The following is a 15,717-nucleotide window of genomic DNA, read 5'->3' on the forward strand; positions in this document are numbered from 1 at the left end:
CGAGGCTGGAGCGTCAAAAGACAGGTTTGAAGAATTCGAGGACGCGAACCAAAGAAAAGGCCTTGGCTGAATAATGTGCACTTTTTACGGTGACCTCGAACACGTTCTGAGTGGTGAGTCCAGCTGTCAACCATTGGAACTTCATAACTGCTCCTGAGATCCCATCAAAGACACAACTGAACCCTCCACGAGCGACTGGATGAGCCAAGCGAAGCAACGTGAAGCACTGTATTCTGTGCATGCAGGTCAGTTTAGAAGCTGTTCAGACTAATGTCTCATGCAGATCACATTTAAAAGATAATGTGAACAGCCAAACAAAAAAAATCATATTTGGCGAGAAAATAAGATTTGGGCCACTTTCCCCTGCTGTGTAAATGTAGCCTTATTTGATATTTTGTAAATAATGTTTGGTTTACCCAATTTTTCTCAATTTTTGAGTTTGACCCTTTGGCTAAGTCTCCCCATCACACAATGCTACCAAGCCAGGAGGGTGAAAACCTGCGCGTGCTTCCTCCAAGACATACCTCAACACGCTTGGAGGAGAATGCTGAGGCCAGTTATACTCACCTGGCATCACCAGGGACTGAACCAGTGCTTAGATGATTAAGTGTTTATTACACTGTTAATTTTTAAATCAGCAAGGAAAACACCTGCAAGGGTTTCAATAACATAAAACACTTCTGCATTAAACAATTTGGGATATTTAGCTTTAACAATCAGCTTTATGATCAACATGTCTTCATTGGTATAAACAGTAGATTTTGCCTAGGATGACTCAAAAAAAGGCTTTAGAGCCGATGAGAGCTGACATCACAACAAGGGGATAAACTGTGTAGCTTTTAGCTTTATTTCTAAGACATCACTGTGAAAATACTGTCACAAATATTTACGTGATAAAATTCTCAACAGAATATAAACTTGTTTAATCTCTAATGGCTAAATTACTGCAAACAAACGTCGAAAACGTCCTAAAAAAACTACCTTTTCATGGACAGGATAAAAGCATACTATGTTATGGGAGCTTTTTTTTGAGCAGGCTTTTAGCAATCATTACACTGTTTGTGCCAAAGTCCAGTCAGGACTGGAGCCCCACTCCCTAACCTCCTTTTAGTTTTCTTATGTCACAAAGCCAACGTACGAACAAATAAACCAGGAAAAGAAAAGTATATTTGCAAAATAAACTCTTTTAAGCTGTCAGACCACATCAGTGCCGCATGCTCCGGTTAGCTTAGAGTTGATAAACAAAGATTAACAGCACAAAAAAACCCTGCACCAGTTAAACACACACACACACACACACACACACACACACACACACTCTGCTGCAAACGAGAAAGGAAGTGGATAACATTCCAGAGGCTTTTTGTTTGGAAAAGATGAAGAGAAAGAGGTGAGGCTGCTCATTTCTTCAAGGCCTGTGATGAGCACGCGCTACTGAGCTGGGGCTGGGCAATATAATGATATGGTATCATTATTGTGATAAATTATGTCATGACATGCTTTATATATCACAGGCATGTAGAACGCTAAACAACCACATGGATGAAGACAGACTAAAACCAATTACAGAGCGTCTGTGAACAACAACCAGTGTATAGTTACTGAATAAACTGCATAATATCATTGGACATCAAAACATTTTATTCATTTTACTTTCCAATTTTTGTTTTTCAAGGTTTTCGTACAAATTTTACAATCAAATGTAATGCTTTTCAATACCGACATACAACCTCAGAAATGAAAAATAGGCACATTTCCACTTGCATTAATGTCTTTGTGCATTATTATTTAGACCGACTGAAAATCTGCCACACATACACAGTACTTGCAGCTGTACCTGGGAACCCTTCTTCTCAATTTCCCTATTTAGTTCCACTAACCACTCTCTCTCTTTCTTGCAGTCTTGTCTTTTTGCCCTTCATAATTATTAAGTTTCTTACTATTGGCTGGTGGACTGTTCTGAAGTAGTTTAAACTTATGTTTTGGGGTCAAAATGTCTAACATGGGTTGTGCTTTAGAGCCCATCCCCGAGCTCATGCATCTGACAATTGAAGCAAATTGAAAAAGTATTCAAATGGGACTCACTCAAAACTTAGAGAAGGCGTCTTCTGAGGATGTGAGTGAATTATATGCTGTGCTTATCACATCTTCATCCGTATCATGTTGATTTTACAGCACTCGAAACCTAAACATCGAGGAGGATCTTCTTTGTTGGTCTGTACGTGTGACATTTATTTGTAAAGACGTACGACGTGGTCTGACTTTCAAATGATTATATCAGGCTTTACAGGGCTGACTTAGTAAACCTACTTTGAATTTTTAACCATAAAAACTGTACTGTACACAGACTTTAGGCATCACCAAGATTTACAACCTCTAATAGTAAAAAATGAAGACATTTTAGGGCCTTACATTTTTTAAGGATTCACAAGGTCCCTGGTTTCCCTTCTAGTCCTTCGCTATACGACTGTTCTACAATTTGGGTAAAAAAAAAAATCACTGTAGTCAAATTTTTGCATTGCCTTTTTAAACGTGGCATCAAAGTTTTACTGGAACATTTTACCATTACAGCTTGTTAGCAAATTTCAGAGAAAAATAAATATTGTCATTGATATTACATTTATTGTGAAGCATTCTGATGTTATATTTTTTATTATACCTTTATGCTCACTAAGCTACCAAGATTCACCAAAGGCTGGCAGCTGGTATGTTTCATGAAAAAAAGGCAATAGTAATAAAACGACCCATCCAGTTCCAACGGGTTCAGAGTAAACAGGTTCAGCAGCATGCTAGGACAAGAGCCGCAAGGAGAGCGAGGTGCTACTTTTCGCGAGATCAGCCGCCTCACACGCTATCGAAACACCTCCTCTTGACGAGCTAGCAGCAGTTACCCGTCACATGGGGGTTCATGAACAGATAAGGCTGAGTGGACTTTTACTTACGTTTATGACGGGAGGGGACAGGGTTCAAACTTCAACCAGAAAACATGTTTACACAAGGCTGCAGTGTCTTTGTATCAATATTCAGCACGGAATGTGTTCTATCTTTAGTAGAGGCCATATGGCTAATGAATGGGGATTTACCGTCGTCTCTGCCGCAGCCAGCGCAAGAATAAAGGTTCAATGTTTAACAACTACCAAAGGTCAGTACAAGGAGCACGATTTTTCTGTATTGTGTCTGAAAAACTGGCATAAACAACATTTTCACAACTGTACATTTGGTGTCCAGAAAGTCCTTTCCCTTTGAAGACTTTTCCAAGAGGGTGGAAAAAAAATGTGTCCAAAGCTGTGTAAAATAAATAACATACACACTCACTGACCACTTTATTAGGTACACCTTGCTAGTAAAAGGTTGGACCCCTTTTGCCTTCAGAACTGCCTTAAATCTTCATGTCATACTTTCAACAAGTTGTTGGAAACGTTCCTCAGAGATTTTGGTTGGTTATTTGAGTTCCTGTTGCCTTTCTATCATCTGGAACCAGTCTGCCCGTTCTCCTCTGACCTCTCACATCAACAAGGCATTTTCGTCCACACAACTGACCGCTCACTGGATATTTCCTCTTTTTCGGACCGTTCTCTGTAAACCCTAGAGATGGTTGTGCGTGAAAATCCCAGTAGATCAGCACTTTCTGAAATACTCAGACCAGCCCGTCTGGCACCAACATCCACGCCACGTTCTGCACTTCAGCAAGTTTTCTAGACCACCTCTAGATGCCTAAATGCATTGAGTTTCGGCTGATTAGCTATTTGTGTTAACAAGCAACTGAACAGGTGTACCTAATAAAGTGGCAGGTGAGTGTAGTTTGCTATGTTATATTAGTGACTTATCTGAAATACACAAGGCAGAGAGGGAATAATGAGTTGCTACACTGAATAAAGTTATTGCAGTAAGTTCCACATCATTTCTTTCTACATGAAATCCATTACATCAACACAATTGTCATCAAAAGCGAATACATTAGAAACTCAATACACGAAACTGCACTGACCTAACAGACTTTTTCATGTGGACATGATTTACACATTTGAATCAAGCAAATTCAACGCAACACTATAATCCATGGTAGGCATTTCCAGACCCCATGTCATGGAGAACCACATTTTACTCACTTTTCTTAAAAAAAAAAGAGTTGGCAGTTTATGAAAAACGTACTCAGTTAAGGATGTTTTTTCCTTCTCCTGTAAAGGCACCACTTTGGAGATACAAGGTTTTGTTCGGACAACAGCGATATATCCGTGTGTTCAACCTATAGCTGGTTGGCCCCACCCATTTATGCTTGAGTTATAAGGAGTGTTTCAGCCTGGACTGCTTTTTGAACAAGGCACCATACAGGGCAGCCAACGAGAACCAAGCTCATTTACATATATGAGTCTTAAACTCACAATAACAAAAACATGAGTTTTATTCTAATGAATTCAGAGAGGATGGAAAATTATTTTTTTGGAACATAAACCCTCAAAAATGTCATAAGTGAACGTCAAACATAAAATCAAACACACAAAAAAGAAACTATAAGCCCTTTGAAAGGGTCAAGAAAAGTGCTGTTCAGTGTGTTCAAAACAAAGATTACCTGTCGTAGCAGTTGACATCATCCAACCAGCAGCCTTGCTTCACCACCGCCACCGTCCCGGACACGTTCCGCCAGGTGGCAAAGCAGTGCAGACGCTTATCTTTGTCTCCAACGCACGGCTCAATGCTGCGGTTTCCCTGGTTTTCCGAGCTTGGGTTGTAGTTGTAGAGCACACACTCTTGTGTCTCCGATCGGCCCAGAATGGCACCTGCAAAGCAGAGATTTTAACATTAGACACAAGCTTGTTTTGTGGGCTGTGACAAGTGGTGATCGATGAGCACAATTTGGAGGCGAACGTGGATGATGCAACTAGCCTGAAATACCAAACACTCAAATCCCAACATTTCCTGAGCCCCAAATTCCCAAAGCGACAGGAAAATCACTCAAAACACACTCTACAGACTCAAGAACCCCGATCCACAGAAATCTACTTTAGATTGAGTATAAAATCTGCGCTGATATGGAATTTCTGTTTCAATACTATACCCACAAATGGGGTGTTATGGGAGGGGAAAGTGATGATGCAGGTTTTCCCACAGAATTATTTGGATATATGGACATCCGAACAGGATTTGGCTAATGTGAGGGTTTAGTTTGTGGGGCTCCAATGATTACAATGTATAACAATTATGTTTTCCCCATTTATCATCAAATATTGATATAGTGAAAAAGTATTTGGCCCTCACTCAATTTCCTCTATTTTATCTGTCACAATTCAATGTTTCAGATCATCAATTTTAACATACGCTAAAGACAAAATGAACACAAAATGCAGCTTTTAAATGATCATTCCATTTACTGAAGATAATGATTTATCCAAAACCTATAATCATCAATGTAATAACATAACTGCCTTCCTGTATCTGACAAACGCTTGTGCCTCCCTTTTAGGTAACAACTGCAATTACACGTTTGCAAACTTGTAAAGAGTATTTTACACTGCCGTGGAGGAATTCTGGCCCACTGCTCTTTGCAGGATTATTTTTAATTCAGCAACACCTGAGCTACACTTTCGAACATGAACTGCCCGTTTAAGGTCTTGCCACAGCATCTCAAAAGGATTCAAATCAGGACTTTGCGGCCGCTCCAAAACCTTAATTTTATTTCTTTTGAGCCATTGAGAGGTGGACTTGCTTGTGTGCTTTGGCTCATTGCCCTGCTGCATAACCAAATTATGCTTGAGTTTTACGTCATGAACTGATGGGCGGTCAGTCTCCTTTAGAATTTTCTGATAGAGAGCAGAATTCATTGGACTTGTTGTCATTTATGACAAGTCGTCCAGATCCTGCAAAAGCAAAGCAGCCCCAGACCATCACACTACCACCACCATGTGGTTTTAGATTTTCACCAGATGTAAAGGGGTCCATGTCTTCCAAAAGTTCTACCTTTGACTCATTAGTACACAGAATATTATCCCAAAGGTTTTGGGGGTTAGTGTCTTTCCTATTGTGAAATAGTACACAACCTTAACCGATCCAAGTGACGCCCTCAGTTCTTTAGATGTTCGTCTTGGTTCTTTTGCAACCTCCTGGATGAGTTCTCGATGCGATCTTGGTAAAATCTTGGTGTTTTGGCCACTCCTGGGAAAGTTCACCACTGTTCCGAGATTTCTCCAACTGTAGATAATGGCTTTCACTGTGGTTCTCTGGAGTCTCATAGGCTCAGCAGTGCTAGCTGGCTAGATTTCCAGGTAGATTTCAATGACTTTTTTTTTGGCAACTGTATTTGAATCGCCTTAGAACGTGCCACCATGTGCTGCTTTCTGAGACCTTCTAATCTGCTTCGTATCACCAGACAGTTTCTATTAAAGTGATGTTTAGATTCAACAGGTCTGACAGTAATTGTTCCTGGGTGTGGCCACTGAAATTGAACCCAATACTAAATTGAATTTGGTTAACTGGTTGATTTAGTTGCTAAGGGGCCAATTACTTTTTCACAGAGCCAGGCAGGGCTGAACAGCATTTTTCCTTAAATGAAAATGAAATCATAAATGAAATCATCATTTAAAAACCTTATTTTGTGTCTACCAGCATAACAGGGTTATACTGGTTTCACGTTAAAAGCAGTCTGATGATAAGAAACATTCAAGTGTGGCAAATACACAAAAATAGAAGAAACTAGGAAGGGGCAATTTTTCACAGCACTGAACATGATGCAACCCTTAATAAATCAATAGATAAAATCATCTCAGGTTCATTCCTCTTTACCACACATACACTGTACAGTGTAGGCTAGCCTACACTTCCTATTATCCCATATTATATCTCTGTTGTCACTCATTTCAAAGTCGCTAATCCATTTTTTCTTCAAAGTGGAAACTTTCTTTTGAATTCAGATAATATTCTAATGGCTACAGGTTTTGTGAATGAACCGGCTGAGAAAAAAAACACATTAAAATAGTAAATAAATAAAGGCAAACAACAGTTAGATAAGATATAGGCCTCTACAAGTCCATGCAGATTCTCATATTCATCCACAGAGGCCGCAGGCGATTAATCCGCTGGATTTAAAATAATCTGAGAGAGTGAGATGCACCGATGGGATTTTAAACCATTTCAGGGGAAAAAAATACTCTGTGCTGACCGCACGGGTAAACAAAAAAAAATACAACAACACGATTAACCCTGAACTAAAAACAGGCTGTGGCTTTCATGACCAAGAGCAGAAGAACTATGGTTGGAGGTAAGATGAAGGTTGGTTTCATAATTGCTTCTGACCACTGCTACAATTGGGAAAACAAGATGATGTTCGTGCATGAGGTGATGGACATAAGATATAATGTGTCACTTCTGTCAGTGTGTGTGTTTATTATACAAACATAAAGAACCAGCAACAAGTGCTGTTATCACTCTGAACAAAACACATACTTCTACTAAAATCAATTTTATGTATATACTGCTTCTGCTTGAATCAGAAACAAGAAATTACAAAATGTCTAAAGCTATGTTCACATTACAAGCCTCATTGCTCAAATCCGATCTCTCTGACAGGATCGTTCACACTCGTTTAGGTAAGTGACTCAATGCACTCAATGCACATCATACTGAGTAACGTCATGTGAATGAATCGCATGTGTCACGTCATCAGCGAACAAACTAACCGTCCGAGTGTGCTTCGCTGTGAAGATAATTAACTCTGTAAAGATAATCAGCTCTCAGCTTTTCATTATCAGAGTGAGACGAAGGAGAAAAAAGGTGAGATGTGTTTCTTTTCCACCGTTTACAGGCCTTAAATTCTGTCCGGCGCTGGTGCCATGGTAATGCTGACCGCAGTGGAACAGAAACCTGAATTCAGATCTGAGTGTCACATGGCCACAAATCAGATATATAACCGATCTAGGACCACATATGAAAGTGACTCAGGTCGGGTTTGAAAAGATCAGATTTGTTTGTCCACATGGCCCTGAAAACAGATCTGAGTCACATTAGGGCAAAGAATCTGATTTGTGCCACTTCAACCTGGTAATGTGAACACAGCCGAAATGCACGTATTGATGAGGCTCGTAATGAAATTTTCATTGTGCTTTTGCACCTTGTATCACAAACTGGTACCAATGTGCTACAAATACACTACTATGATTACTCCTAGAAGGGCTTTCATTAACACTAAGAAATGCTGGACTTCTAGCAATTTGAGCAATTTAGACCCACCATACATCACAACTAGAGCTGCTCATCATTCAACAATCTTCAACTATGATACCAACACTAAAACCATAACGTCAACAGATTCCTGAACAGTACTTTTTCAATATCTTCTTTAAAACTATAAAACAGAAAGTGGTTGTGGCTCAACCAAGAAATGAGGTGAAACAAATAGGTATATTTATGGATGTCAGTCTAATTAAGATGCACTGGCGCTAATAAAACGTGTAAAATATATAATTTAAACAGGAATAGATTTAAAATAAACATGTTTACTGTCTCTCTCAATGGTGACCAACGACTTAGGAATTTTAATTATGTATTAAATGACATGGCATTTTCAGGTACGCATTAGTGGTGAAGTACTTTGTTTGGAATCATAGAAGTATTGAATTTCAAAACCCAGTCCTGGTCACAACACAGGTTCAAACGCATTACCAAGGACAGATGTTCTACCAATTAACTTCTAAAACACACAGTAATTAGGAATTAAAACTATTGTGGTTCAACTCTAAATCTGACTAAATATGAAAACTACTTGGGTGCATTTACAAAAAAAAATTTTTTTTTAATGAATTAGAAGCAGATATTTAATTAGCTGTGCCCAAACGATTGACAGGTGCTGCCAACAGTAACCAATGAAACACTTAACACAACCAAGGCACGACACACTAATTAAAACGTAATAAGTGGTTCTAAAGTGCATGCAATTGTCACACTTAAGCCTAAATGCTTACACACTGCTGACATTTGCATTGCACAACAATGTCAATCCAACCGGTAACTCGGGCTAAAGAGACCTGGAGCCATACCTGCGGTGACACTCATATCACCCAGAAGGAACAGTTCAAGTGTGGCCAGGTATTTAAGAACTGGCTGCACAGGCTTAGCGAAGAGACTGCTGGCGCCACCGTAACAGGTGGGTTAGGGGGGAAATCAGTGAACAATACAGGTCAAGCAGCCACAAACCAAAGCAACTAGCTACCTACAACTGCAATCCCACAAGGACGAAATATGAAATATGACCTACTAGTGCTCAAGTAGAGCTGTTAGTGCACATTCCTTTAATTGTCTCCATTTTCATTTCTGTCTCTCCACTCACTGTGACTGTTGGTAGCTACCATTAACAAATGCAAATGACTTCAGAGTGCCAGCGCTGATCATACTTCAAACCGAATAACGTGCAATGCGAGCTCATTCGTTTGGACTTCGACAGGTCAGGCCATGGCAAAGGGAATCTAAATGCACTGTGGTGCACTTATGCTAATTTGCGAACATGCTTAATGTTGTGCAGCAAAACAGACAGAACCGGCGGTGTTACAGAACAGCTGTGGTCTCTGGCATCTTGCGTTAGGCGTGAAAACCGATCAGGTTTAGAATGGATGATCTATTCGTATTCATATTTTCTACTTTTATGACCAGAAAGCTCGATTTTACGAAAACGTTCAATGAGCATAGGTGATAAAACTATATCCTCATGCCCTGGGTTGACGTTTTCTGACGTTGCCATGGCCACATATCATATTTTCACCACTACAAATGAAAATCCCTGCCTTTTACAAACCACCAGACCTGACAAGATCCAGAGCCTGTCTGGACAGCCACACAAGTAACTGCATGAAGTTAGATTTTATCAGGATTCGACACCTGTACCACCACGGCAGCTAAATGTGAAATGACAGATGGCAGAAGAAGAACTTCTCTCTGGAAGTTAAGTCTGCCCGAGGTATTAAAATATGGCTTTCCTGTCACTGACAGTCCAGACAACAAAAAAGAATCAGATAATGACGGCAACAATGACGACTACAGGAAAAAGGGCAAAAAATCTGATTTGTGCCACTTCAACTCGGTAATGTGAACACAGCCTACGTCTTGCTACTGAAACACTGCAATTTCCCTTCGGGATCAATAAAGTTAGTTAGTTCGTTCTTTCTTTCTATCTGTCTATCACAATATTCTGACGCGGACATTTAAACACAGCCATCAAAGACTATGAACACAATGTTTATTGAATATTCAATATTCCACATACTGTGCTGCACTAAATCCAACTGAACAGGACTAATTATTCTCTCTTTGTAGTGAAACATGCAGCTGGTCTGTGTTCTTTAAGCACTGACGATCTTCAAGATATGCTCACAAATGCTTCTTTGCAAACAAAAATGATCATAATAACGATAAAGTACTGTCATATTGACCGCCCCAGTTCAAAGCCAAGTGGAAGAAAAGGTTCTATGGCTGGTGTATGATTTTGAGGAGGAAGTTACTTTCTGTCAAGCCTGTTGTCAGTTTCCACTGCCAACAAGCAGACACTACAATTTCCTTCTTCACTGGGAGAAACTACAATATTCAATATTCAACAATACAGCCACAGCTTTATTATGACCACTTCGCTTCTACGCTCACTGTCCATTTTATCAGCTTCACTTACTGTTCTACAGTTACAGTCTGTAGTCCATCTGCTTCTCTGATACTTTGTTACCCATTTTTACCCTGTTCTTCAGTGGTCAGGACCCCCATGGACCCTCACAAAGCAGGTACTATTTGGGTGGTGGATCATTCTCAGCACTGTAGTAACACTGACAAAGCGGTGGTGTGTTAGTGTGTGTTGTGCTGGTGCGAGTGGATCAGACACAGCAGTGCCCCCAGATAGTACCTGCTCTGTTCTGTGAGGGTCCATGGGGGTCCTGACCACTGAGGAACAGGGTAACAAAGCATAAGAGAAACAGATGAACTACAGTCTGTAACTGTAGAACTACAAAGTGCTCCTATAGAGTAAGTGGAGCTGATAAAATGGACAGTGAGCGTAGAAGCAAGGATAATGTTACGCCTGACTGGTGTATATAAAATAAACATAATCTGTGAACTATAATTTTGGCAACAAATTCTTGATTTTGGCCAGAAGAAGCATTGGCTTGGTGGCCCAAGTCTACCACATGCTAACGTTAGTAAATCAGAGTAGGTGCATGTCTGGCAAATGCACATTTCTGGAGTTCTTTTACCAAGAAGAAAAGCACTAAAGGCCCAAGCCTTTAATAGTCTCCATACTTTACTCTCAACAAAGCATTCCACTTCAAATACTCACTACTCCTCAGGGCATCTTGGAAGCATGATAGCTGTGTCAACTGACAAAAAACATCATTGGACATAATTCCAGGTCTACTGTAGCCTTCCCTTTCTGGCATGAAGCACCTCTTCAAGTCAAGATTAGTCATGGAATCACACTGCAAAAGAAGCGTTAGCCACAGAAACTGAGTGTGCTTTTGTCTGTATGGTTAATATAGCCCTCTTTATCAAAACTAACAAACACCGTCCAACAGATCTTCAGTGAGTCATTCGTATCCAAAATGCCGAAAAACAATGACACCAAAACGGCTCATTAAAGACAAATTCAAACCGGCAATCACAGCGTAAATTATTTTGTGGAATTAATTTGCTAATTGCCCCTTGGTGAGGATAAAGCCAAAGGATTAGTTCCAGAGACACAAGTCACCATTATCAGGATTACAGGGAATCTGCTGGAATTACTGTCACATCAGTTTCAAGCGGAGCGGAATGGTGGTACCGAAGATGAACATCAAGGTTCTAAAGTGCTACGCTGACACTAGCGATGCATCAAAGTACTGGTCCGGGACACATCTGGCTAAGGCAAAAACTTCTCAGGAATATGCTTTAAGTCCTGTAATTCCCTCTAGGGAACATCTGGTTTCAAATGAGCTATCGAACAAGTGTGTGATCACAAGTGGAGGGAATGGTCAGTCCATGCTCTGAACTCATCTAAATGTGACTCAATAAACTTTTGACTCATATTCTTCCTGCATGATCCTCTCCTCAGCTGAGCTTCACTGGAACACTGACTCTGTGTCAGCAGTGTGAGCTCACTTAAAAAAAAGCCATGACAAACTCAAAATAATGATCTAATGATCACTAATGAACGTGCAGGACTTGAGTCAGACGCTCATCCCGCAATATGGTCAAGTAAGATTTGCTTAAGAAAATGTGAAAAGCCAAAAAATGCTTCACCCACTCGAAATTCCTGTCCATTAGAATGGCACAGTATAATGCTTCTGTGGGTGTTCTGATGCATCAGGGCATTCAAGAAACCCACCATTAGTAAATTATTACAGTGAAAATAATACAGGCCCATCAACCACATCACTTTATTGATTCACCTGTTACAAAGTCACAGTTTCATAGTTTTTAAAATATGGATTAAAATTCATTCTAGCCAATTACCATCAATGAATTTATCTTCCTGTCTTTAAACCAGCTGGATTCAACCTGTTGCTCTGTGATTCTCTCCCTAAAACACATGACAACAGTCTTATTCGTATTTCTTGACACACATGTCTCTGCGTGGACTTCAATGTCACATACGCTGGTAACCAGACTACTGTGATACTGTTAAACGTTTGCGTTGTTAAGGGCACTCGCCTGATGTCCACGAGAATCTGTGTACCACACTGTGTTTAGCTTGGCTTCACTTTGCAACCTGAACCTTTCTTGAGAAGTAAGCTGAAGGCATATTAAGTGCTTATAACTCCCAAAAATAAACATAAGTTATTTCTCTTTGTCAATTAAACCAAACGCATATGGTTTATATATACAACAATTTATGCTACATCTGCATCTATCCAACCTCACACTGGCTTTCAGCAAATGATAATAATAACCCCCCCAAAAAAAGCAAAAATGATCCAAAGTATCTTGTAGTTAGAGCTGATGAAACTAGGCCCTCGCTAGTTTTGTGGTTTTGCATTACACATTTCTGACGGAAAAAAGGACTGCAAAATTACTGGAAGCAGGGTGTTCACGGCGTGTTTGCTGCTTATCAGGCTTACATAATTTCCTATGCTCCTTACCATCATAAGGAGGGGCTTGGGTTCAAATGAAAACAAGGCCCTTTAAACCCTCGGCAAGTTGCTGCCTACACAGGCTCACAGGCTCGTTGAGTATGGCATAAACCTGGAAGTGCCGGGGCTGGATTCTTATGAACAACAAAGTGCACTTAATAGATCAGAAAGCGTTTGTTATCATGACAGATGTGGTACTGAAGAGTGCAGGAAAGAACCATCTTGCTGTTCGTCACCAAACCACAGCACCAGGGCAGCACAAGCACAGTTTAACGTCATGCCTTGTTTTGGTGAACTGGGCCTACTGAACATTTAGAACCAAAGCTTTTAAGGTCTACATCCATTACTGTCATCATTTTGCTATTGGAAGCAAACATAATTACACAACTGCTTGACTAACAGGTCAGTTAGGTAAGATTTGCGTAAATTGATTTACATTCTGTGTCAATGGGTTCAAGTCTGCACTTCCAACTTTTTTGCATTTGTCTGAATGTCAAGAATCAAAAACACTGCAAAAACAAGACCAAATGCTAAGGATTGGGGCTGATCCAGACTTATTTTCAGCGGTATGAAGCCCATACAGTCGTGCCACCGGTTCAAAACCGTGAGAAATGAACAAGTTAGTACGCGTGGATTAGAGCAATATATCACTGCTGGAAAAAAACCTTGCATCTCCATTTTTGACGGTTTTCAGTTTTTGACATAATTTGAACACATTCATGATGAATGGAATAAAAGCAATGACCTAAAATGACTGAAAAAAGTCTGGTTCCATTGACCCATTGACTAACATTAAAAAGATGTATATGACTGTAAATATCAAAAGTGAAGAGATTTCACTGTACAATAGTAAAATAACTGGTGGTTAATTCATCAAATATCCATCCATCCATCCATCCATTTTCCAAGCCGCTTCTCCATCAGGGTTGCGGGGGGTGCTGGAGCCTATCCCAGCAGTCTTCGGGCGGAAGGCAGGATACACCCTGGACAGGTCGCCAGTCCATCGCAGGGCAGACAGACAGACACAGACAGCCACACACACATTCACACCCAGGGGCAATTTAGCATGTCCAATTGGCCTGACTGCATGTCTTTGGACTGTGGGAGGAAACCAGAGAACCCGGAGGAAACCCACGCAGACACGGGGAGAACATGCAAACTCCACACAGAGAGGACCCTGGTCACCCAGCCGTGGAATCGAACCCAGGCCCTCCTCGCTGTGAGGCGACAGCGCTACCCACCACGCCGCCCTAATTCATCAAATAGGTCAATCAAACTGGATGATAAGCCAATATAAAGACACTAGAAAGCAAATATGAGGACTTCCATGTTCACTAAATAGCAACTTTAAGTCTGAGAAAAAACAAATCCAAACAAAACTGATTAAATTAGCACCATAATGTGGTAAATTAACAAGAGCTTTTTTGTGAATCTGCCAGTTTCATTGTAGTCATGCACTGACGTACTATGGGACCATTTAAAATAAACTTCAAAATGTTGTATATAAAAATACAAAATACAAAATAAAACAAACACTCTAGAGTGTCAAATTACGAAAAATACTAAAAATGTTGTGTTTCTGTAATTTTAAGCGTAAGACTAGCATATCTTACCCAAATTATGTGGCTGTACTTCCCAAGAAAACTCGAAGACTGGATCAGTTTGGAATGGGCAAATACTCAGCATTACAGCGCTAAGACTGGATGAGGCTGAAAAATGTAACTGTACCTACTGCTGGCACAGCAATAACCTTTCATCAAATTTATTTAGGCAACAGAACATGAGAGGGAGCGTGTTGTCGCGAAGTAACATCACGGCTGTGATTTCATGATGTTATGGCGATAACACACGTCCTTGTGTTTTGTTGCTTTTATACAACAGGTAAATAAATAAAGTGAGAAATAAATAAATTGGGTCATTTAATATGTTTTCATGTCAGCAATTCCTTCCACCAAATTATAGTTCTTTAACAAGCAGCATGTCAGAGTAACGAGCTCCGCTCCCTCGCCGTACAGCTGCCAGTTCATTCTCCAGCACCTTACGCTGAATTCCCAAACTGTTTTGTTTTTTATTGCGTCAATTTTATGGCTCAGTCCGATTTGGTCAGACTCTGAAGATCAGAGCACATGTTTGGCGAATGGTATTGGGTTCATTTCTGGCTGATTCCAGGTTGTCCAGGTGTTCTTCTGTCTCAGCTGCGGACTAAAAAGCTGCTCAGTGGTGACGACAGTTTAGGAATTTAGTGTCGCCTCGTCTTCAGAGTCTGACCAAATCGGCTGTGGGTCAAATGTGACCTTAAAAGTGTTCGTTTTCTGTTTGGGGCAAAGTAAGAAGTAAAAACGTTCATATGGCTCAAGCGTCTCCTACAGCTGTCAAACACGTTGCTTAGCAACAGCATCTCAGCGGAGTGATACGGTGATTGAGAAAACCCCCTGATGTTATGGCCAAATATTAGCATGGCTAGAACTACCTGTTGCATAAATCATAATAAAATTAAAATCATGATAAAAATTCTCAAACTCAAATGTGTTAAATAAAAAGTTGAGGGAAACAGAATTTCTCTGTTTGTTTTAATGAGCTACAAGTAAGAAATATTTTTATATGAAATTACAAAATTTTATCGCTGGCGAAAACTGTGAGGGTTTTAAAT

The 15,717-nt window shown here is 40.2% G+C and overlaps 1 protein-coding gene across 4 annotated transcripts in view; it reads right to left on the minus strand.

Moving 5' to 3' along the window:
• Positions 1–15,717, minus strand: part of acvr2aa (activin A receptor type 2Aa) — a 70,678-nt gene that overhangs the window by 39,259 nt on the left and 15,702 nt on the right. For all 4 annotated transcript variants that reach the window (XM_017684478.2, XM_017684477.2, XM_017684476.2 and 1 more), the window contains exon 2: positions 4,571–4,778. In XM_017684478.2, the coding sequence (XP_017539967.1) occupies positions 4,571–4,778 (208 nt within the window). The remainder of the gene's footprint in view (positions 1–4,570; positions 4,779–15,717) is intronic.

Source organism: Pygocentrus nattereri, chromosome 6 (assembly GCF_015220715.1).
Source record: "Pygocentrus nattereri isolate fPygNat1 chromosome 6, fPygNat1.pri, whole genome shotgun sequence".
Lineage (NCBI taxonomy): Eukaryota > Metazoa > Chordata > Actinopteri > Characiformes > Serrasalmidae > Pygocentrus > Pygocentrus nattereri.